The following is a 22679-nucleotide window of genomic DNA, read 5'->3' as shown; positions in this document are numbered from 1 at the left end:
CGCATTAAGGCCTCGAAAGGTTTATTACAAAATTGTTTACTCCCATAACTGATAATGGCTCGAGGTGTTCCAAACCTCGATAAAATATTTTCTTTCAAAAATTTCAGTACCACAATGTGATCATTGTTTTTGCATGGAACAACTTCAATCCATTTGGACACATAATCCACAGCTACCAAAATATAGAGATTGCCAAAAGAAACTGGGAAGGGTCCCATGAAGTCGATGTCCCGACAATCAAATATTTCAACAACCAAAATTGGATTTAATGGCATCATACTCCGGCGGGTAATACCTCCTGACTTTTGACAACGCTCACAAGTTTTACAAAATTCATGGGTGTCCTTAAAAATGGTAAGCCAATAGAAACCACATTGCAAAATTTTAAAAGCAGTTTTCTTTCCAGAAAAATGGCCACCACATGCCCCAGAATGACAAAAAGCTATCACGCTTTGAAATTCGTTATTGGGAATACATCGTCTAATTATCTGATCTGGGCAATATTTGAACAGATATGAATCATCCCAAAAGAATTTTCTTACCTCCACAAAAAATTTCCTCTTATCTTGTTGAGTCCAAATGTGAGGAATTTCACCTGTAGCAAGAAAATTAGCAATGTCAGCGTACCATGGCACTTGAGATATACCAAAAAGTTGCTCATCTGGAAATGTGTCTTTAATAGGAACTGTTTCTATGGAATTTGAAAGAACAAGTCTAGACAGATAATCAGCAACAACATTCTCAACTCCTTTTTTATCTTTGATTATCAAATCAAATTCTTGCAACAAAAGGATCCATCTAAGCAACCTGGGCTTTGCATCTTTTTTCGCTAAAAGGTACTTTAACGCAGCATGATCAATAAAAATGACACTTTGAGATCCAATCAAATAAGAGCGAAATTTGTCAAGTGCAAAAATTACTGCAAGTAGCTCTTTTTCAGTTGTTGAATAATTCACTTGAGCACTGTTTAAAGTTCTACTTGCATAATAAATAACACAAGGCTTTTTGTCCTTACGTTGGCCCAACACAGCTCCAACAGCATAATCACTAGCATCACACATAATCTCAAATGGTAAATTCCAATCAGGTGATCGCATAATTGGGGCTGAAATCAACATACCTTTTAGCTTTGTAAAAGCTAACTCACAATCATCAGTCCACACAAAAGAATTTTCCTTTGACAATAAATTGCACAAAGGTCTAGAAATTGTGCTGAAGCCTTTAATGAACCTCCTGTAAAAACCTGCATGACCTAGAAAAGATCTGATATCCCTGATGTTCTTTGGGATGGGCAATTTAGAAATTAATTCAATTTTGGCCTTGTCCACTTCAAAACCTTGAGAAGAAACAATGTGACCAAGAACAATCCCTTGAGTGACCATAAAATGACACTTCTCCCAGTTTAAAATCAAATTCTTTTCTTTGCATCTAATCAGCACTCTTTCCAAATGAGTCAAACATTCATCAAATGAATCACCAAAAATAGAAAAATCATCCATGAATATTTCAATGAAACGCTCTACCATGTCACTGAATATACTCATCATGCATCATTGAAATGTAGCAGGAGCATTACAAAGTCCGAATGGCATCCTTCGATATGCAAAGGTACCAAATGGACATGTAAAAGTGGTCTTTTCTTGATCTTCAGGAGCAATCTCAATTTGGTTATATCCAGAATAACCATCTAGGAAGCAATAGAATTTATGGCCTGCTACACGTTCAATGATTTGATCCATGAATGGTAGGGGAAAATGATCCTTTCTGGTGACAGAATTCAGTTTTCTGTAGTCAATGCACATACGCCAACCAGTAGTAACTCTAGTTGGAATCAGTTCATTATCAGCATTCTTAACTACAGTCATACCAGATTTCTTGGGTACCACTTGCGTGGGACTAACTCATTTGCTGTCAGAAATAGGGTAAATGATCCCTACATCCAGAAGTTTTAACACCTCTGCTCTAACAACCTTTTTCATGTTGGGGTTCAGTCCACACTGCATTTCTCTAGAGGGTTTAGAATTGTCCTCTAGATAATTCCTGTGGGTACAAATCAAAGGACTGATACCTTTGATATCAGCTATGGTCCATCCTATTGCCTCTTTGTGTTCAATGAGAACACCAATCAATTTGCTCTCCCGAATTTCATCCAGTTTTGATGAAATGACCACTGGTAATGTCTCTGCTTGACCTAAAATGCATATTTGAGATCAGCAGGTAGAGGTTTCAAGTCAAGTTTTGGTGTTTGCACACTTGAAGGGAAAGACACGACATCATGAGGTGGTAATTCCTCAAAACGTGTTCTCCATTTATCAGTGTCCATTATAGGAGTAGATTCTAGCGAAAAATTCATAGATGCAAGCACAAAATCATCATCAAAATTTGCACCATGAACCAAACAAGCCTCAAGAGGGTCAGAAAAACTTGACAAATCAAATTTATTTTGAACAAGAGTTTGGATCAGATTTACTTCATGCACATCATCATCATCACCAGGTTGTTTACAAATATTGAAAATATTCAACTCCAAAGTCATGTTGCTAAAAGAAATTATCATCACACTATTCCTACAATTTATTAAAGCATTTGAGGTCACAAGGAACGGCCTACCCAAAATTATAGGAATTTGAGTGCAAACATCAAAGACAGGTTCTGTGTCCAAAACAATGAAATCCACTGGTAAATAAAATTTGCCTACTTGAACTAGCACATCCTCAACTATCCATCTCGGTATTTTAATTGAACGGTCAGCAAGTTGGAGTGTTACCTTGGTGGGTTTAAGCTCACCAAGACCCAACTGCTCATATACCGAGTAGGGTAGGAGGTTAACACTAGCTCCGAGGTCAAGTAAAGCTTTTTCAATTTTGAAATTTCCAATCACGCAGGAAATTGTTGGACAACCCGGGTCTTTGTACTTTGGTGGAGAATTGTTCTGGAGGATGGCGCTTACCTGCTCAGTGAGAAAAGCCTTCTTCTGCACCTTCATCGTACGCTTCACTGTGCACAAATCTTTCAAAAATTTAGCATACGATGGAATCTGTTTGATTGCATCCAACAAAGGAATGTTGATTTTTACTTGTTTGAAAATTTCAAAAATATCAGCATTTTGAACCAACTTGTGAGAATGTTGCAACCTTTGGGGAAATGGGGCAGGTATTGGGGCTTTCACAGGCATATCTAATTCAACCTTCTCAAGTTCACCATCACTCTTGAAATTTAAAGAGTTGTTGGTCTCATCAACTTTCATTGTTGAAATACTCTTATCAATTATTTTTCATTGCGTAGAGTGGTGATGGACTTGGCATGTTCAAATTTTGAATCAGAAGGATTTGAATTTCTTACCTCAAACTTACCTTTGGGATTCGGCTGAGGCTGAGCAGGAAACTTACCCTTTTCTTGAGCATGTAATGCAGAGATCAAGTCGCTAATAGAACTTCTCATCTCAGTAATGGCCTGCATTGTCTGAGTGTTGATGTTGGCTTGTCCCTGCATAAAAGCCTATAATGTCTCCTCAAGGGTTTTCTTATGTGGAGGCACATAAGGAGTAGAAGAAGATGGCCCTTGAGGATTTTGATTTGAATTAGACTCATTCCTCCAACTAAAATTGGGGTGATTTCTCCATCCAAGATTATATGTTTCTGAATAAGGGGAAAATGGTCTCCTATAGGAATTCATGACATTTGCTTGTTCATGCAACACCTCTTTAAAAGCAGGGATTGTTGGACAATCCTGAGTTAGGTGTCCACTAATCTCACAAATGCCACAATTTTCTTCTTCTTTTTCAATGGCCTTAGCCGAATTTACCTTCTTAAGTTCCATGGCTTCGACTTTTCTTGTCAGACTTGCTATCCTAGCATTCACATCATCATTTCCTTTAAGAACATACATACCTTCTTGAGACATGGCACTGAGTTTGGGCTTATTTGACCGATCAGAACGATCTGTGTTATCCCAAGATTGGGCATTTTCAGCTAACTGGTCAAAATAATCCCAAGCGTCATCAGGATCTTTATTTAAAAAATTACCGTTACACATCATTTCTACAAACTGACGCATTTGAGATGTTAAACCTTCATAGAAAAAACTAATGGTGCGCCAAGTCTCATAGCCATGATGTGGGCAAGTTAGCAACAATTCTTTAAAATGTTCCCAACACTGAAAAAATGTTTCATTTTCCTTTTGAGAAAAATTCATAATATTTCTGCGAAGAGTGTTGGTCCTATGAGTAGGAAAAAACTTTTTCAGAAATTCTCTTTGCATTTCTTGCCATGTGTCAATAGATCTTGGTCTCAAGGAGTTCAACCAATTTTTAACTTTTTCTTTCAAAGAGAATGGAAACAACTTTAATCTAACAACATCATCATTGATAGTTTGGTTTTGTAAAGTTGCACAAACTTCTTCAAATTCTTTTAGATGAAAATAAGGACTTTCTGAATCTAAGCCATGAAAATTTGGAAGTAATTAGATTACTCCCGGTTTTAAATCAAAATTTCCCATATTCATAGGAAAAATCATGCAAGATGGAGTACTTGTCCTTGTAGGCTACAAATATTCGCGCAAAGTTCTCATTGACGAATTATTTTGTGCCTCTTCATTTTCTTGTTCGTCGTGAACACTACGATTGTCAGCCATGGTATTAGAATGAGAATTTTTGGAATCACCAGACAAAGTATCAACCAATTCTTTTAAAACAATTTCCTCTCTTCTCAATCTACCCGTTTGATCACGTTGCCACGAGATCATTCATCATAGAGGATCGAGCACATTCAAAAAGTAAAAATAAAATGCAAAACAAGCAAGAAAGTAAAAGAAAAAAAAAAGATTTTGGAATGAGATTACCAAATGGTATGAATATGGAAGCAATGTTACATGCTCTGTTTTCCGTAAAAAATCGTACCTGCAAAAAGAATATGAAAAACAATTAGCAAAAGATTAAAAAAAAATTCTGTTCTTTTCTAAAAAACAATTATCACACGTTGCAATCCCCGGCAACGGCGCCAAAAACTTGGTGCGCCTAAATTCTGACTCAAATTAATGAACCAAAAATTTAGTGCAGTTTTACCTGCAAGTATACAGGTGTTGTAGTATCTTACAGGATCGAATCCACAGGGATTGACTTTTGGGATAAAGAAAATAAATTCAGACAATGAAACAAAATTACTAAAAGAAACGTGCAATCAAATGAAGATTGATAAAATAACTGAATCAAACTAAAATGATAAAAAGAATTAATATGGAGAAAGACTAAGGTTTCGAGGATCCGTTTAATAATTTATGATATTGTTTCCGATCGATTTACTTCAATTAAACTAGAATAATAATTCCGTTTAATTGGAAGATTTAGCATTTAAGATCGAGAAAAAAAATCGCTTATGATTGAGTGTGAACGATTGATGATTAAAACATTTACAAATCTATTTGAATACCACAAGGATTCCTCAAACATTCACTGTATTCGAAAATCACAATGAATCAAGATGAGTATATAGATAATCAAAATATCCAATAATAAAATCCTTTAATCGATCAAGCTCGCAGAATAAATTTTACGTGGATCCGAAAACAATATTTAAATTATTAAAATTCATCTCTAACCTTAGTATGAAAATTTAACCAAACATATTTATTACAAGTACGATAGAAATCACATAAATATTCTTCATTAGAAATCTAAAAATAAAACATAAAAAATACTGAGCAATAATTTAGAAATAACAAAATTCGAAATCCAGTTGATACAGAGGAATAAATCCCACGCAATCAAACTAATCCCAATCTTTTTCCTTTGGAAACAATATTCCCAGCTCCAGCCGACTTCTCCCTTTTGACAAATAACCAATTCACTCCTTAATTCCATCCCCCTTTACATAATACATGACCATCGACTACACATTTCAGCCAGCACTGACTTCTTCAATGAATCACTGACACCCTTCTAATCCATCCCTCCAATTCTCTCTCGCCTACAGACCTCTCCAATTCTCTCAACTCTCATGTACCTACTGCACCGACTTCTTGCCAAAAATTTCCCTTAATCCCAGCTGACCGACTCACCTATTAAGACTCCTCACTCAAACCTCACTAAAACCAAGTCAAACACGGCAGTGCACTCTCTTCCCTTTCTATAGACTTCCACGTACATCAATCCCAGCCTACCCCTTTTAATCAATTCTCACTCCCTACACGTCTCTCTCTCTCAACTCACACGTCTACCTCTCTTGTTCAATGACTCAAGCACCGACTTACCTCAACTCTAAAGCATCCACTGACTCTTCCTTCAATTCCAGCATAACTCAATTCCTGCAAGAGAATTAAAGCTGCCCAGTAAGATAAATTCTCTCACATCCAGCCAACTCAAGCACATCTCTTCTCACCCTCTCTATAATTCTCTACTCGGTGCTTCCTCAATTACCACCACGTACCCCTCTCTTTTCTCCCTCTCTACTCATGACCAACACACCTCAACTCCCTTCTATCCCCCACATAACCTGCCCTCTCCCTCCAATCAAATTAATCCAGCCGACTCACCTCAATCGCCTACAACCTTCACGTAATTCTCTCTATGTCTCTTCCCACGTCTTCCCTATTTTTTTTCTTTTTAGCAAGAAAAACAATCTTTAAATAGCTAAACTCCAAACGTCTACGTCTCACCAACCCACCGACTCCTTCTTAGAAAAATAATCCCACCGAAAATTCAAACTGGAACAACTCCCAGCTTGCTGCCTCTAATTACATTCACACTCCACTTTTTACAGCTAGCCGCCTCCTGGATAATAAAGAAATGAAGCAGCCGACTTCCCTCTTCTCTAATCAATTAAGCACAGCTCACTCAAGACATCAAACGAGACTCTACTCCAAATTAGCTGCACCAACCGAAGTCATCAACTTTATTAGATTATACTTGACTATCAACTACCACGTTTTCAGCATCGGAGGATTAAGCACTTTCAATCAAGTCTACTTTAGCTGCACCAACGGAAGCCATCAACAAGCTACCGCTTCTTACGTTCACACTCCACCAAAAATCTTCGTCTTTTCTTTTTTAGCTGCTGAAGTACACCACTTCCCTCATGTGAATTTTATTTGAGCTGAAAATAAGAGATAAAAATAGCACTCAAATACAAATTAAAAGAAAAGAAGATTATCAAAAATAGACTATATATGTGAGGAAATATTGTCCCATTAAAATATAGTTATAAAATTAAGCATAAACATGATATCAATCAATTAAAAATCACAACTCTTATTTATGCTTATTAACTATTTTTTCATCTAAAACCAATAATAGTGTCACGAAGAATTTAAAATACATTGGTTTTAAATAGTTAAAACATGCAATATTTCAGCTGAATCAACTAGCGTTAGGTGCTACTTTACTCCGACATCCTTTAAAAAGAATCCTTTCAAGGCAAGCCGACAATTCTTTGTTGACTTACCACTCTATTCTTAAGCACTCCAGAGTGGATAGAGGAGTTCCACTAAGACAATCCCCTGTCCTAGCATTTGGGGTCGTGATAAAACTTTTTGACTCTTTTCCTTGCAAACACTTTTGAAAACACTTCTCCCAAATGCATGTGACATGAGACTTAAGACATACATTCTTATACTTGACATATGACACATAAAATGCCATGCATGAAATAACCAAGCATAACATGTTTGATTCATGGTATGATAACATAAAACATATGAGATATCAAAATACATACATGGAACTATGAAATTAAGCCTTGGCCGAAACATATAGATATAAAAACATGAAAAATCATCACCAAATCATGCTCCAAACTTTAAACATATTACTTAGAAATCAAAGCATAATGGAGCAAAGCACGAAATCATAGCATTTGGTTAAGATCCAAAACCTCTAACACATGGTATAGACGAATCATCAAGTATCACAAATTAACAACATTGTTTTCCTTAAAACAGAAATGTGCAAAGGACATTCTTGCCATTTTCATTTTAAAATGAATCATACCATTCATTACATATTCATATTCCAAGTTCATATAAGCATATTCAAGCAAACATCAAAACAACAATAACAATAAAAGGATTTACACAAATATATGCAAATATTAACCAAGAGCAAGTTGAATGTATACTTACAAAAATCCATGTAAAGAAACGAGTAGCAAGCTCTAAATCAAAGTGTAAGTAGTTAGAATGAGGGTAATCTGTGATCTTGAGTGTGTGGGTTTCTAGGGTTACCACTAGGGCTCAAACAAAACTAGACCATTCAGCCTCTAGGGTTTTAAGTCAAGAAACCCTTTCATTTTCCCTATGTTCTCATTCTAATCAAAGAGATATGGTGGAAATAGTCAAGGGTGGCCAATTACATGGAGGATTTGTGCCCTCCATTTTTGGCTTCAAATATTTCTAGGAAGTCCTAGTTTGCTTCACATGAAAAAGGTGTTTAAATCGTGTGTGCTACACCATATTCGAACCCTTTAGGGATCCCCATCCCTTCTTCGAGTTGAAAATGTGTTGTGGGTGAAGAAAATCAAGGAAAACCGAGTCCTCACCATGTCTCCTACTTGCTAATGTCAAGAATACCTCCTTGAGTAAAGCTTACCCTGTTTGGTTGGAAAGAAAATGTACAAAAGTAGGGAAAATCTCCAAGTGGTTGTGTAAGAGAGTGTGGAGAGGTTCAGAGCATGAAAAATCCTAAAATGGCAAAAGAAAAAGCCCTTGGTCATGTAGGTCCTCCTCCTTTATATAGAACTCCCCTAAAAAAATCCTTTTGGTTGTTAGTAACCATTTGCATGAAGGACAATTGGCATGACTGGTGCATGTGGGACAAGTGGCACTATGACTGATGAACGTGGGGAAAGTGGCATGGCTCTCTTGCCAAAATTTGAAATCCTTTGAGGCTCCTTGGGCTTGCCCCTCCAAATGGCCTAGATTCAATGAATCTCTAGGGAAAAATTGTCATTTGATAAATCTTAACCCAAGGCTTAAGCCTTGTAGACTTGTGCATGCTTGCCAAGTGGCAAGTGGCATGTAGAATGTGAGTGTGTGTTCCCCATGCATCCTTCCCTTTTCCCATGCATCCCTTCCTTTCCCATGTATCTTTTCCTTTTCCCATGTGCCTTTTCCTTTTCCCAAGTATCTTTTCCTTTTTCCCGTGTATCTTTCACTCTTCTCTAAGTAAGAAGCTTCTTCTTCCTATGCATGTTTCCTAGGTGGCTCTCCCACTTCCTTATGTGGCAGTGTGGTGGCCGAAACCTTAGGGGTACAGGGTAATTTTCATGCATCTCTTCATCTTTTCTTCTAGAAGCTCATTGCATGGTTGACACATGGTAAAAACTGAACATATGTTGAGTGTAAGCTAAGAAATTTGAAATTTCCTTGTGTCCCTTCAGTTTCCCCATGCAAATCACCTAGAAAATCCACTTTTATCTTTCCTAGGCTCCTTTTCCAAGAGCATCTATCTTGGAATTCGAATTTTAGCCAAAAGATTAGGTGTAAGCATGCAAGTCATCCCTTGGCTTCCCCACACTTCTTTCTCTACCCCTTAGTCCACTATCATGACTAGATACATAGTGCCTCACATGTATGACACATGACACTGGTGGCAAGGGTTTGGATCATCGAACCATACTTAGCCAAGCTTGGGTTGTCACATGGGGTTACCGAAACCATGTCCCCTCATTTTCTCATCCATTTTTACATCTAGGTTCAATGTATCTAGATGTGAGGTGTGCATGTGAGACATGTGGCATGTGGGTAGGTGAAATTGGTGTGTGCCCTGAGTGAATGCCTAATCCTACCACTTTTTCATCTCCTTAGTTTCTTCTAGAAACCTTCAAGCATGCTTGACAAGTGTCACACTTGCTACTTTCCTAAGTTCCAAATGATGAGTTCTTTTCTAAAAAGGCCAAAAATTCCCATCCTCCTTATCCAATGGGTTAACTTGGGCCTTCCATGGCCAAAATCCTTAAGGGCCAAATTCCATGGGCCTAAATCTTCTATTTCCCCCTTTTGGGCTCTTTGACTTAAAACTCTAAAACCCAATCCAACAACTAAGAATGGAAAATGGCTTAAAGAAATCCTCCCACACTTAGCCAAATAATCCATAAAGAGATAAATCCAAAAGAAATACGAACGAGGTCTCTCATGAAAATCTAGGATGTCACATCCTCCCTCCTTAAAAATAGATTTCATCCTCGAAATCGGCACGTGAGAAAACTCAAAATAAACCTTAACTATGAGGGAATCCATACCTCTAACACTTGTTGTCGTGGAATCTTTTGAAGTGATTCTTGTTTGGATGGTACATCATTCTCTTTTGCAAGCTCTGCCAGAAACATGAAGTGAATCTTGTATCCCTGTATGAAACTATAGACTTTGTCACTCTGTGCAAACGAATTATTTCCTCAACATAATTTCGGGATAACTTCTCCATATAGGTAATGTCTCCAGATCTCCAATGCAAAAACTACTGCAGCTAATTGTAGGTTGTGAGTAGGATAATTTTGTTCGTTATTTGTAAGTTGTCGCAAAGCATAAGCGACTACTTGTCCTTCTTGCATTAGAACACATCCAAATCCCATCTTAAAGGCATCGCTTTATACCACGTGAGGCTTATGAGGTTTGGGTAAAGCCAAAACCAATGCGTGGGTAGCTTCCTCTTAAGGTTTTGAACGTCTTCTTGCACTTCTCGCTCCAAACATACTAGCATTCTTCCTAGTCAATGCCATCAGAGAGTTTAGAAAATCCTTCAATGAATCTTCAGTAGTAACCTGTGAAACCAAGGAAACTATGCATCTCATCGACATTAGTCACAATGAGACCAAACAAAATCACACTCAAGAGTTCATAATGTGATTATCCTTGTATCACTAATCCCAGATCAAGACCACAATCAAATTTTTTTTTTCAATACCTCGTGTCATTCACAACCCCAAAGACATTATCAGAACTTTTAATTCCACCAAATTAATCCACAACATCCAGCGATCCTATGAATTGGTGCCTTGTAGTTCAAATTACACTGTTCATGATTGATGCCTAAAAACTAGCATCCAAGCCATTATCTCAATTGCTTTTACTTATCTGCAAGCTTCTATGACCTTAACCCTTAATAATCATCGATGCATCCTATGGCATAACAATCTCCCAATGAAATAGGGTCTCCAAATCGCAAACAGTTTCCTCAATATCCATTAAAACAAACTCCCCAAATCATCATATTACAAGGGGATGCATTTCTGTTACGTACTCTTAGTGACCTTATTAACATGTCTAAAGCTAAAGGTTCCATGGAGACATCATTCTCTAAACCAAATTCACTCTTTCCGAGTCAACTCTTACCACACCTTGGCAGTACATAGACAATCTCCCAAAACCATGAGCTTTCACACATATTCTCGTATTATCTCCTACATTGCTAGTCAAAATTCATGATTCCTTGAAACTTAGTGCCAATCACTCCTACTGTGACGCCCCCAAATCCCCACGCACAAACACGGGAAAATTAAGACGTCCGGATGATGACATCACGGGTCACCACCCTATCGACGTGTGCCAAGTGTATAAGCAATAATTGTGCACGAAGAAACACGCAGCGGATAGCAAAGTCATATAACTAAGTACCAGAACTTTTCTTAGTTTAATACAAAACTGATCAAAACATACATATTAAAATATTACAAAACAAAAATATTATTTCAAAGCCAAATACAAAACATAAACTCCACTCAGAACTCCAGCGGAGCCGCATCCTTGGGCTCAGTCTCCTCCTTCTCTTCCTCGATCTCTACACCAAAATCTACGGTACCAGAAATGGTGCCGCAGGTAAGTAAAATCCAAACACCACTAGATAAAAATATATAAAACTCAAACAATATGCATGAAAGAAAAACCAATGCACATGTCCCGTAAAACCATATTTTTCCACGCACGCCAAAAACCCATTTGGCCCACAAAAACATATCGCTTAAAACCAAGCCTCGCCATTATCCTAGATAATGGCCCAAACCACCATTTTCCCAGAAAATGGATCAAAAACCTCAAAACCAAACTTCACCACTTTCCCAGAAAATGGCCCGCATCTGAAAACCATAAAAACGATCCAATTATGCATGCACCATGATCTCCCCTAGGGATCATCAGCACACCCTGGCTCTGTGCCAAACCGTAGGTAACGACTACGCGTGTGACACCTAAACGAGCGATGCCCAGACTCACGCCCAGTGCGTACCTGGCCAGGCCATCCTCTAGTCCCCGCCACTCTAGGGACCACGGAGTCGACACGACAGCATTACCATATCGTGCAATTCGGTCGTCGCCCTGCGACAACCCAGAAGATGTCACTCAGTATTATCCACTCCCGAGTGACCAGAGGAGCTCCACCGAGATAATAACCCATCCCGGCTTGGGCTCGTGAGACACACGCACCCGAAATCCATTTACGCCAATAAAACACAATTTTCTCAATTAAAATCAAATGCGCATAAATGCAATATAAATGCAACCTCAAGGCATAAGACAACCAACCAATCCAAATCAACACATCAAGCAACTCTGTCCTCAATCCATCCGACCCCCGAATTCCTCGGACTCAGTCTGGAATCAGCCAACCAACAGCAAATAATTTATTGTATGAGCAAAATATATTTAAATCTAAAATTAGGGTTTGAAAAATACTTACAGTGCTATACAGTATTTTTTGAAAGCTCGCGGTGTTGCAAACGGCGGAGGAAAAGCAACGTAACAGTGTAATTTACACTGTGGCCGTGGGTAATAAATTACCCACTTTCGAACGGAGACAAACCAAGGCACGAAATTGATAAGGAATGGTCTTGAGATATTTATGAAGCTAAAGGAAACGAGTTTTGGCCATGGCTGGCGGTGGAAATGGCGGAGGAAGCGGAAAAAGCTCAAATCAGAGTTGAGCTCGTGGGAGCTGCTCCAGCAACGGATCAAGGCCAAAAATGGGTGGTTTAGGTCGGCAAGAGGTAGGGGAAGAAGTTGTGAAGAGATGGTGGCCGGAGGTGGTGCGACAACACCAGAATCGGTGAAAAACCGTGTGGCTTGAAGGAGCTCGTGGTGGCTAACGGTGGCTCAGATGGAGGTGAATCTTGGTGGGAATGTTCACCGGTGAGAGGGGAAGAAAACTAGGTGGGTGGTGTAGGCCACGCCACTGGCGAGCGGCAGTTCTAGGCTACGAAAGCAACCGGCGACAGGGGGAAAAACAGAGCAGGTGCCGTGACTTCCAGGGGCTCGTGGCGGCTAACGGCTGGTCCGATGGCTCTAAAAATTGGTGGAGATGATCTCTGGTGGGAGGGAAAGAGAATGGTGGGGGTGGTATACTACACGGTGGCCGGACGGCGGCTCACCGGGCAGTCAAAGGGGCGGCAATGGTAAGGAGAAAAGGAAGAAGAGCTGCGCGGGGAGAGAGAAACCGGGAAGGAAAAAGAAGAAAAAGAAAGAAAGGAAAGAAAAGAAGAAAAGAAAAAGGAAAAAGAGAAAAAGAAAAAGAGAAAAGCAAGAAATGAGGTCCAATCCTCACTCCGGAAACCAAAAAATCGATCTGCCGAAAACGATATTAAAAACCGTAAAACGACTAAAATAAATTAAACACAACATCAAATAAATTAAACTCAATTTAAAATACAATAATTTAAAATAAATAAACTAATATATTAATTAAATTAAAAACAACCCTTCAGTGAAAATACACATAAAAGCAGGTCATCACACCTACACATCAACCAACAATATCAACACGATAATAGCTAAGACTTGATGCTAAGAGGGTGATCCAATATCTTAATCTTAGAAATCCCTATTTAGCATTAACCCATTACAAGGATAAGACTTAAGACAAGAATAAAGATCAAGAACTAGAATTTATTCATATATTTCCTATGGATAGGAGAAAACTGACCTAACGAATGGAATCATACTTCAGCTCAACATGCGTACTTCACCAAAGGACTTATAAAGAATCAAATCTTCTTCGAGAAAGAGTGGAGGTTGTCATGCAGTAGTTATAAGTCTAACAGTTCATCGAAATAGTTCTAAGATACCTTGCATAGATACCACTAGCTTCTTCGAAATGACTTCACCAAGTTGAATGAAGAAGGTAGATTCTCCAAAAGGTAAGTAAATAAAGCAAGTAGACGAAACAGAGTATATATATACATATATATATGTACTTATTACCTTGGTTTGATCAGATGTGACTATCTAACTAGAAGCTTACACATCTTATCTAAAACATTGCTCTCTAGTAGATCCAAAACCATCTCGACTAGTCTATATCCTTAAGTAATACCTATAGCTTGCACAATCTATAACCTCAAGTTCTGATAGAGGTCGCTCTCCAAATTGCGCACATGCTATAACCTTATATGCAATCATTATTGATGATTTGCAAAGTTGATACCTTTAAATATCAAAAAGATAACTCACCTCTTAAAGTCTCCAAATTCATAACTTAGATTCGATCAAACTTATGTCCTCATGCCAGCATCTGTTTTGTGATTCTGGACGACTAATCCATGTCGCCCCCATTCTATAATGGATATTCTCATGCATTCTAGCTTTTAAGACATCAATTTCCATCAAGCTTTGATACCTGATGAGTGCATGAAAGTGCACTCTAAATACCCTATTATTGGATTAAAATGTTAAAATGTAAATACAGATCATAAAAATTAATGTGTATTCTTGAATTGAGTTTCTATTTACTTTAGGATACTCCTAAGAAGATTTTTATGTTTAATTTTAGAGTTTATAAAAGAGCAAGTCAAAGCCTAGTCAAATTCAAATGAGGAATTCCATGGGGTTTGAGACCAATTTGGATCAAGAATAAAAAAAAGAAAAAAATCACAAAAGGAAACCGTAAGAAGTCTAAGTCCGAAATTGGCTAGGAGATAGCTTGCACATACTTTAATATTTTAATCGTAACTTTCTATTCACATATCGGATTGATGTGATTATTGATGCGTTGGAAAGCTATCTTAAAGGGTTATAAATTAGTCTCTAATAAGGATTTATATGTTCAAACTCCTAAAGCACATATGTGGCTTCCAAGATCAGTCATAAAATTTAGATGATTTTTTTATACGGGAATCATGAAGACATTAGGGTTTCTTTCCTACCCTATATAAGTATATCATTAGCACGAAATTGAGGGGAGGAGAGACACAAGGGGATGGACTGAAGAATGAAGAGACAAAATTAATTCTCATGGCTGCTGTTTGCTTTATTTTTCTTTTGAGATTTTTGTTGTCCATTATATTTATGAGTAACTAAATTCTCAAGTAGGGCTAGGGATGAACTCGCACATTAGATGGTATTTTAAATTTGTTTTTAATTTATGTATTTGACTTTCAATTACTAAAACTCTTTTGTTTTATCATTCTCAATTCATTGGTGATGTTTTCTTCTCCAAATAATCATAGAATTTATTCTATTTATGGATTTAGTCATGCATTTTCCATTGAATGGATTAGTTCTTTGATTATATTTGGATCAATTATTTAACTATATTAATTTAATTCTTTACTGAAATATCACTCGCTGAGTATATTGTCATCATTGGATTTTCTCAATAGTAATAATAATTTACGTATTTTAAAAGTGGTAAATGATTTTTCAAAGGGTTACATTTGGTTTAATTTTAGTTTATAAATCTATATCTTCGGATTGGAAATTTTGGCAATTGAATTTCAAATTGAGTTATTCAATGAATTAATAATAATTAAAATACTGGATTTATGCAAGGGATTCCCGACGCTTTACTGTTCGTCAAATTTGAGGAATTTTTCCATTAGTCACTTTATTTTAATTTGTATTTAAAATTAATCTCTGTTCTCCATTAATAATTTAATATTTTTCTTTAGTTTCTTTGTTCCCTATACTATTCTTTTAATTTGTTTCTCTGTGGAATTGACACCTCAAAGCTGTACTACAACTATTGCATTATTCTTTAGGCATAATCAATACCTCATGTATAAGCCTACACTTAATAATTCAAGTGTATACCTTCTAATAATTCAAACCTATATTCTGGTACAGTTTCCTAGTGACATGTGGGTTTTCCCAGAGATAATTGCTCTGATACCACCTCTGTGATGCCCCTAGTACCCACTTGGGATTGAACGGTGATTGAAACGTCGGGACATGTAACACAAAGTTACATACCCCTAGTACATGACCGTTAAGATGCATGCTCCTTGAATGTTTTTAGTAGTATGCAATAAATCGCAGCGAAATAGGTCATCTCATAAAATGTTGTACCAGAACAAAACTAATATCCCAACTTTATTCATAGCTTTTTAAAATCATACTTCCCAGTAATGCAGTATCAAGCTCCTTGGTACGTATTAACATAGCAAGTTTTGTCTAGAAAGGCCTTAACAAAGGAAATCATTAAGGCATCCTTCTAATCTCAGCTATCTCCAAGTAGGTAATGACTGAATCCATTCATTCTCTGAGTTGAGCGCATCCTTAGCCTTGATCATCATCCTGACTCACTAATCTTAGTCTTGTTACAACTTCTACCATTCCGGAAGGGGAATGGTAGTGGAAACTACCACAATGATTTCAAGAAATCTCATCAAGCATGCACACAAATACCATGATTAACATAAGCATACAAGCAGCACACCATGGAATGCATGCGTGCACATGTACTTGACACATGACGTGGCTGAAGACTTTACTTATGCACTTGACCTTTTTCAGAGGACATGTAACAAAATTCCTTGACTTTTTAGAAAACATACTTTTGTCATCATTCGCATCTTGTTTAATCACGTGATCTAGAACATATCATATCATATCGCATGATTTATATGATGTGATCCATATCATATCAAGTAGGCACACTGCCTTGTCCTTATAACACATGTGGATACACCATAGCTCCTTTATGCACTACATGTTTTTGCTAGTTATTGCACCACCAATGGTCCGTACACCATGGTGAATACATCTTAAACATATTCATATCATAGTAACATGACAATACTTCATCGAGTTACTCGCCTAGCCATGGTACCCACTAGATTTAAATGCTACCCCACTCCAGCATCCTTTAAAAAGAATCCATTCGAGGCACGATGACGGTTCTTTGTCGACCTAGGGGTTACCACTCTATTCTTAAGCACTCCAGAATGGGGTAGAGGAGTTCTACTAGGACAATACCCCATCCTAGCATTTGGGGTTGTGATAAAACTTTTTTACTCTTTTCCTTGAAAACACTTCTACAAAATGCATATGTACTGAGACATAAGACATACGTTCTTATACTTGACATATGACACATGAAATGTCGTGCATGAAAAAATCAAGCATAACATGTTCGATTCATGGCATGATAACATAAAAAATATGAGATATCAAAATACATACATGGAACTTTAAAATTAAGCCTTGGCTGAAACATATAGGTACAAAAATATGAAAAATCATTACTTAATCATGCTCCAAACTTTAAACATATTACTTAAGAAATCAAAGCTTAACAGAGCAAAATATCAAATCATAGCATTTTGTTAAGATCCAAAACCTCTAACACATGGTATAGCCAAATCACAAGTATCACAAGTATCACAAACTAACACCATTGTTTTCCTTAAAACTGAAACATGAAAAGGACATTCTTGCCATTTTCATTTTAAACCGAATCATACCATTTGTTAAGGACATGTTTCACCGCCACCTACCACACGGATCACCTACAACGAATTAAGGGGCAGCACTGGTTGTCCTAAGGAAACTTTGATGCCAAAGTCAGAAATATAATATGAGAGTAAGCGTATGTAGAAGAGGAAGTAGAGTTAAGAATTTGTTACCTCTTTTAGGCTATTTATAGAGGTTATTTCATTGGAGTGATAAAAGTCTAATTAGTCTTGTGAAGCCTTTTCCTTATAGGAGTCTAAGTCATGTGAAGCAGTTTCCTTCTAGGAGTAGGAGTTTATCTCCTGTTAGGAATCTGAGTGAGTCTGTTTGCTCTTAGGAGAGTGAGTCGATCTGTCTTTTCTCTTCTTGATTTTATCTCTTAACTAAAGTTGTGGGGACTCAAATATCCCTTCCAGTTACCCCGCTAATTTCCTTCGTGATAATCACGTGGGAAATTAAATACTTTGCATTCTTTTTACTTGCATTTTACCCCATCAGCTCTTGGGCATTCGTTTGCTTTTGTTTTTCCCTACCCTGCCAAGGATCCATGCTAGTTAGTGTGCGTGGGTGTCTTCACTTCCTTTTGGTTTGCTATTAGTTCGCTGCACCGTGCATGAGGCTCGACCTTTGGTAGCTCAGCCTTTTGGTTGTCTTGGGAGTCTTCAAGTCAACCATAATTAAGGTAACTTGCAGAAAAAGAAATTCTGGTAGCTGTGAAGCCTTAGAAAGCCTTGAGAATCTTCAAGTCAATAATTTGCAAAATAAATTTAGAAACTTGGTCACTAGTATCATGCTCGATCCCTAGTTTTTTGTCTAATCCCTGGCTTTTTGTTTGTTTCGTGCTAAGCGGTGAGAGGCTTAGCTTGGAGAGATAGGCGGGAGATGTACTCGACTACATTAAGTGTGAGCGTGGAGCTCAGTTTTGAGTTTGTGGACGTTTGCCTGAGAGACTGTTTATTGCATGGAAAAACGGTTTGTCCTTGAGTGCTTTTTAACAGTATTTTTGCACTGTTGAGACTGCTAAGTACTTACTCGCCCAGAGTTGTTGGTCGTGTTGCTCTCCTAGAAGCGTTTGTCCTTTTGCTCGCCTAGAGGTGTTTGTATGGTTGCTCGCCTGGAGGCATTTGTATAGTTGACCGCCCAGAGGCATATGTATAGTTGACCGCCCAGAGGCATATGTATAGTTGACTCTTGCTCGCCTATAGGCATTTGTGCTGTTGCTCGCCCAAAGGCGTTGGTTTACTAAAAACAAAATTGGTTAGTATAATAAAAATGTACAAAGTTGAGATTTAAATACCTAAGCCTTGCTTTGGTGGCGATGGGCTTCCTAGCGAGAAGATTAACTTGGCCATCGAGGAATTTCCTTTGTACATGGCACTGCGAGGCTGATGCTCGCCATTCATGTTTAGTGGTCGGACAATCCCTGACCTTTCCCACCTTTTTACACGGCACCGCGAGACTCATTTCTCGTCATTGGTGTTTAAGGGTGGTGTGGTCTATTGACCTCCACACCCTTTTTACATGACACCACGAGTCTGATAACTCATCATTGGTGTTTAAGGATGGCGTGGTCTACTGACCTCCGCGCCTTTTTTACATTGCACCGCGAGTGTGATAACTCGTCATTGGTGTTTAAAAGTCTGGCGGTCCCTGACCTTTCTCGCCTTTCTACATGGCACTGCGAGGCTAATAGCTCGTCATTGGTGTTTAATGATTGGGTGGTCCCTGACCTTTTTACATGGCACTATGAGGCTGATAGCTCATCATTGGTGTTTAGGGGTGGCGTGGTCTACTGACCTCCGCCCCCTTTTTACATAGCACCGCGAGTGTGATAACTCGTCATTGGTGTTTAAAGGTCAAGCGGTCCTTGACCTTTCCCACCTTTTTACATGGCACCCACGAGGCTAATAGTTCGTCATTGGTGTTTAATGATTGGGCAGTCCCTAACCTTTCCCTTTTGCAATGTCGTGAAGACTTGACCTCCATCCCACTTCTATGGGTAAAGCGAGACTGATTTTGTTATCATGGGTAAGGTTTCTCCAAGTGCTCTGCATTCCTAGGGCAGGAAACCTGCTCACCATATGTTTCTCCTATCCTACCGTCGGTCGAGAAACTTCATCTGATTTCACCTCGGGGCGCCCTGTCCCTATCATCATTTGAGAGCACTCCATCTCTACTGCTGCCACAAGTATCTTGTAGCCTACCTGGGCTGTCCTCTCTTTGCTAGCTGTGTTCTCATTCATACCGTCACTTAGGCTTTGAGCGTTTTGCAACCATTTGCTCTAACTCTCCCATGCCCACCAGTTTAGTGACCCTTTTCTTCATGGTCATGCAGTCTTCTATCCAATGCGAACCCGTCTGGTGGTATTTACAATAACAATTGCCTGCTCTAGACTGGCAATACTCTCTATCCGGCTCCTCCCTTTCTTGCACATATAGATTATTGTACATCAATCTATTGTTGTGCTATGGTCATCTTTCTTGTCTTCTATCCCGATGACCTGACGTAAGTTTCTTGTCACCTAGGTTGTTCTTACATTCTGCCCTCTGCTCATCTCTTCTCCGGTCTACAAGGGCTTGCAGTGTATCTTCAGAATTTACGAAGTCATCTGCCCTGTCCATGAACTCCCTCAGAGTAGATGGGGTCCTCCTGGCTAACTCGACCATAAAAGGGCTGCGCGGCCAAATCCCACCCAGGAGGGAGGCTAGAGTGATTTTCTTGTCTTGATCTTCGGTTGTCAACCTCTCTATATTAAAACGGGTGAGGTATGTCTTCAGATTCTCTTCTTCTCTCTGCTTAACTGTTAAAAGGTATGCCGATGGGCGTCGTCACCTTCTACTTGGCATAAATTGTGTTAAGAACTGCTTGGCCAATTCCTCGAAGCTGTTGATTGATCCTGGTCGGAGAGTTCTAAACCACCCTCTATAGCATAAGTTGGCACTACTTGAACAACAGCTTTGAGCAAAACTTCTTTCCCAGCCTATGACAACCAAGTGTTTTTCCAATTCGAAATCTTTGCCCATACCCTCTCCTTCAGGTTTCTGAATTCTGTAAACTTTGCCCTTCCCACCATGGTTGGCAACCCGAGATACTTCTCTTAACTTCCACAAGCTAAAACACTTGCTACGCTTGATCAGTATTTGAACTAAAGAAGATAGTGGTCTTTTGAAAATTCAAGCATTGGCCCGAGGCACCCTCATATATCTTCAACTTTGTATTTGCTGCCATTCAGATAGCTTGGCCATCCCATAGATGACACAGTCATCTGCAAAAAGTAGATAACTAATTTTAGTGCCCCCTCTAGAAACAACAACCCCTCTTAACAACCCTATCCTCTCAGCTACATTAATCAAAGCTGTCAAACCCTCATACATAGAATGAAAAGATAAGGGGATATAGTGTCCCATTGTCTAATCCACCTTGAGAGTTTTATAGTCTTCCCTGGCTCACCATTAACTAACACAGAATAATTCATAGATGACACACATTTCATCATCAAATTAATCCACCTTTTCGCAAACCCCATCTTCTCCAATACTACCTGCAAATACAGCCACTCAATCCTATCATAGGCTTTGGACATTTCTAATTTGAGTGCCATACTGCCCACCCTTCCTCTTTGCCTTACTTTCATGGTATGGAGAGCTTCATAAGCTATTATCACATTATATGTAATTAGTCTTCCCTCAATAAATACACTTTGATTGCCTGAAATTATCTGAGGAAGGATTCCTTTAAACTTATTATCCAATACCTTAGACACCAACTTGTATAATACATTACATAGGCTGATAGGCCTGAATTCACTAGCAATATAGCAGGGTTAGCTAATTTAGGAATTAAGGCAATATAGGTGCAGTTAACAGTTTCCTCCAAGCTGCCCTCTCCATTAAAAAAAGCCAAGATAGCATTACTTACCTCTTCTCCCACAATACTCCAATAAGCCTGATAAAAGCATGCTCCATAACCATCTAGTCTTGGAGACTTTAAAGGGGCCATTTGTTTTAGAGCCTCAACAACCTCTTCCTTTATGAAGACTTTTTCAAGTTCAACCATTGAAGGTTTTGAACTATCCAAGAGTTCCCAAGCCCCCCACAGTTCCAACTTAGTATTTTCATAATTCTTGGCAAGGCTGTTTCACAGCCTTCACCAATAACATGTTATTTTCACCCCTTAACTCCTTCCCAAGCCTTCTGCGCCTCTTCACTACCCCATTCACCTCATTCACTGCTCCTCTCACTTGTATCTTCCTTTCACCCCCATAAGAACCCACAATAAGCTTTTGACAACCATTCCTACTTGCTCTTATTTTCCATCTCCTCTACTCCCTTGTCTCCATACAACTCTCAATGCAAATGTCAGCATTCACAAGCTGTTGAGGACTATCTTCAAACTCCAACTCAACCTGTGAAATATCCCTTCCTTCAGCACCCATATCACTCCCCACGCCCTCCCTCTTAATAGACTGCATAATACTAGCAACATCCTCCCTGTTTCCACTTCCAATACTACCCTCTAGCATTTCTTCAAACACAATGTTTGCAGGAATCTCAACCCCATCCCGAATCCCCCCACTAGTCTTGCCTTCAACCAGCACATCCACATCAGTTTCCATCACCTCTAATGTCTCCATTATTCTCGGAGCAGAATTTTCTGTAGTCTCACTTCCCCTAATCCCCCTTTCACTAGTCTCCCCTTCATCCTCCTGCCCAAAGCTCCCCATCTTCTCAACAATTTTCCCTTTGGATCTGAACTGGTCTCACAACCAGCTACCATATTACATACTACCCCTCTTCCCATTCACCCCCTTACAACCATCATTATCATGTTTAATTCTACCACACTTAAAATAGATTTTAGGTAGTTTTTCGTATGTTAAGGACACCCACAACTTATTCCCCTCCAAGTTTACAGTTCTACCTTTTGTTATGGCCTTCCTAATATCCACTTCAATATTCACCCTCAGATGATTTCCCCATTCAATACTCCCCACTCACATCCACCTCTCACACACAACCAAAGAGGCACCAATTTT

At 38.7% G+C, this 22679-nt stretch overlaps 1 protein-coding gene and 1 non-coding gene across 2 annotated transcripts; one reads left to right on the top strand and one right to left on the bottom strand.

Moving 5' to 3' along the window:
• Positions 1-4105: 4105 nt before the first annotated feature.
• On the top strand, positions 4106-4209 carry LOC122283599. The gene has a single exon (XR_006230996.1). It is a non-coding gene; the product is annotated as a small nucleolar RNA R71 (small nucleolar RNA).
• Positions 4210-20850: 16641 nt separating this feature from the next.
• LOC122282264 lies at positions 20851-21700 on the bottom strand. Its single transcript, XM_043094217.1, has 3 exons — positions 21563-21700; positions 21095-21185; positions 20851-20999 (listed from the first exon to the last, which is right to left on the bottom strand). The coding sequence occupies exons 1-3, from the start codon at positions 21698-21700 to the stop codon at positions 20851-20853; spliced, it is 378 nt and encodes a 125-aa protein (XP_042950151.1).
• Between the last annotated feature and the right edge of the window lie 979 nt (positions 21701-22679).

The sequence above is a fragment of the Carya illinoinensis genome, chromosome 11, assembly GCF_018687715.1.
Source record: "Carya illinoinensis cultivar Pawnee chromosome 11, C.illinoinensisPawnee_v1, whole genome shotgun sequence".
Lineage (NCBI taxonomy): Eukaryota > Viridiplantae > Streptophyta > Magnoliopsida > Fagales > Juglandaceae > Carya > Carya illinoinensis.
Note: the sequence above shows the minus strand (reverse complement) of the source record. Positions and strands in the feature narration are given on the sequence as shown.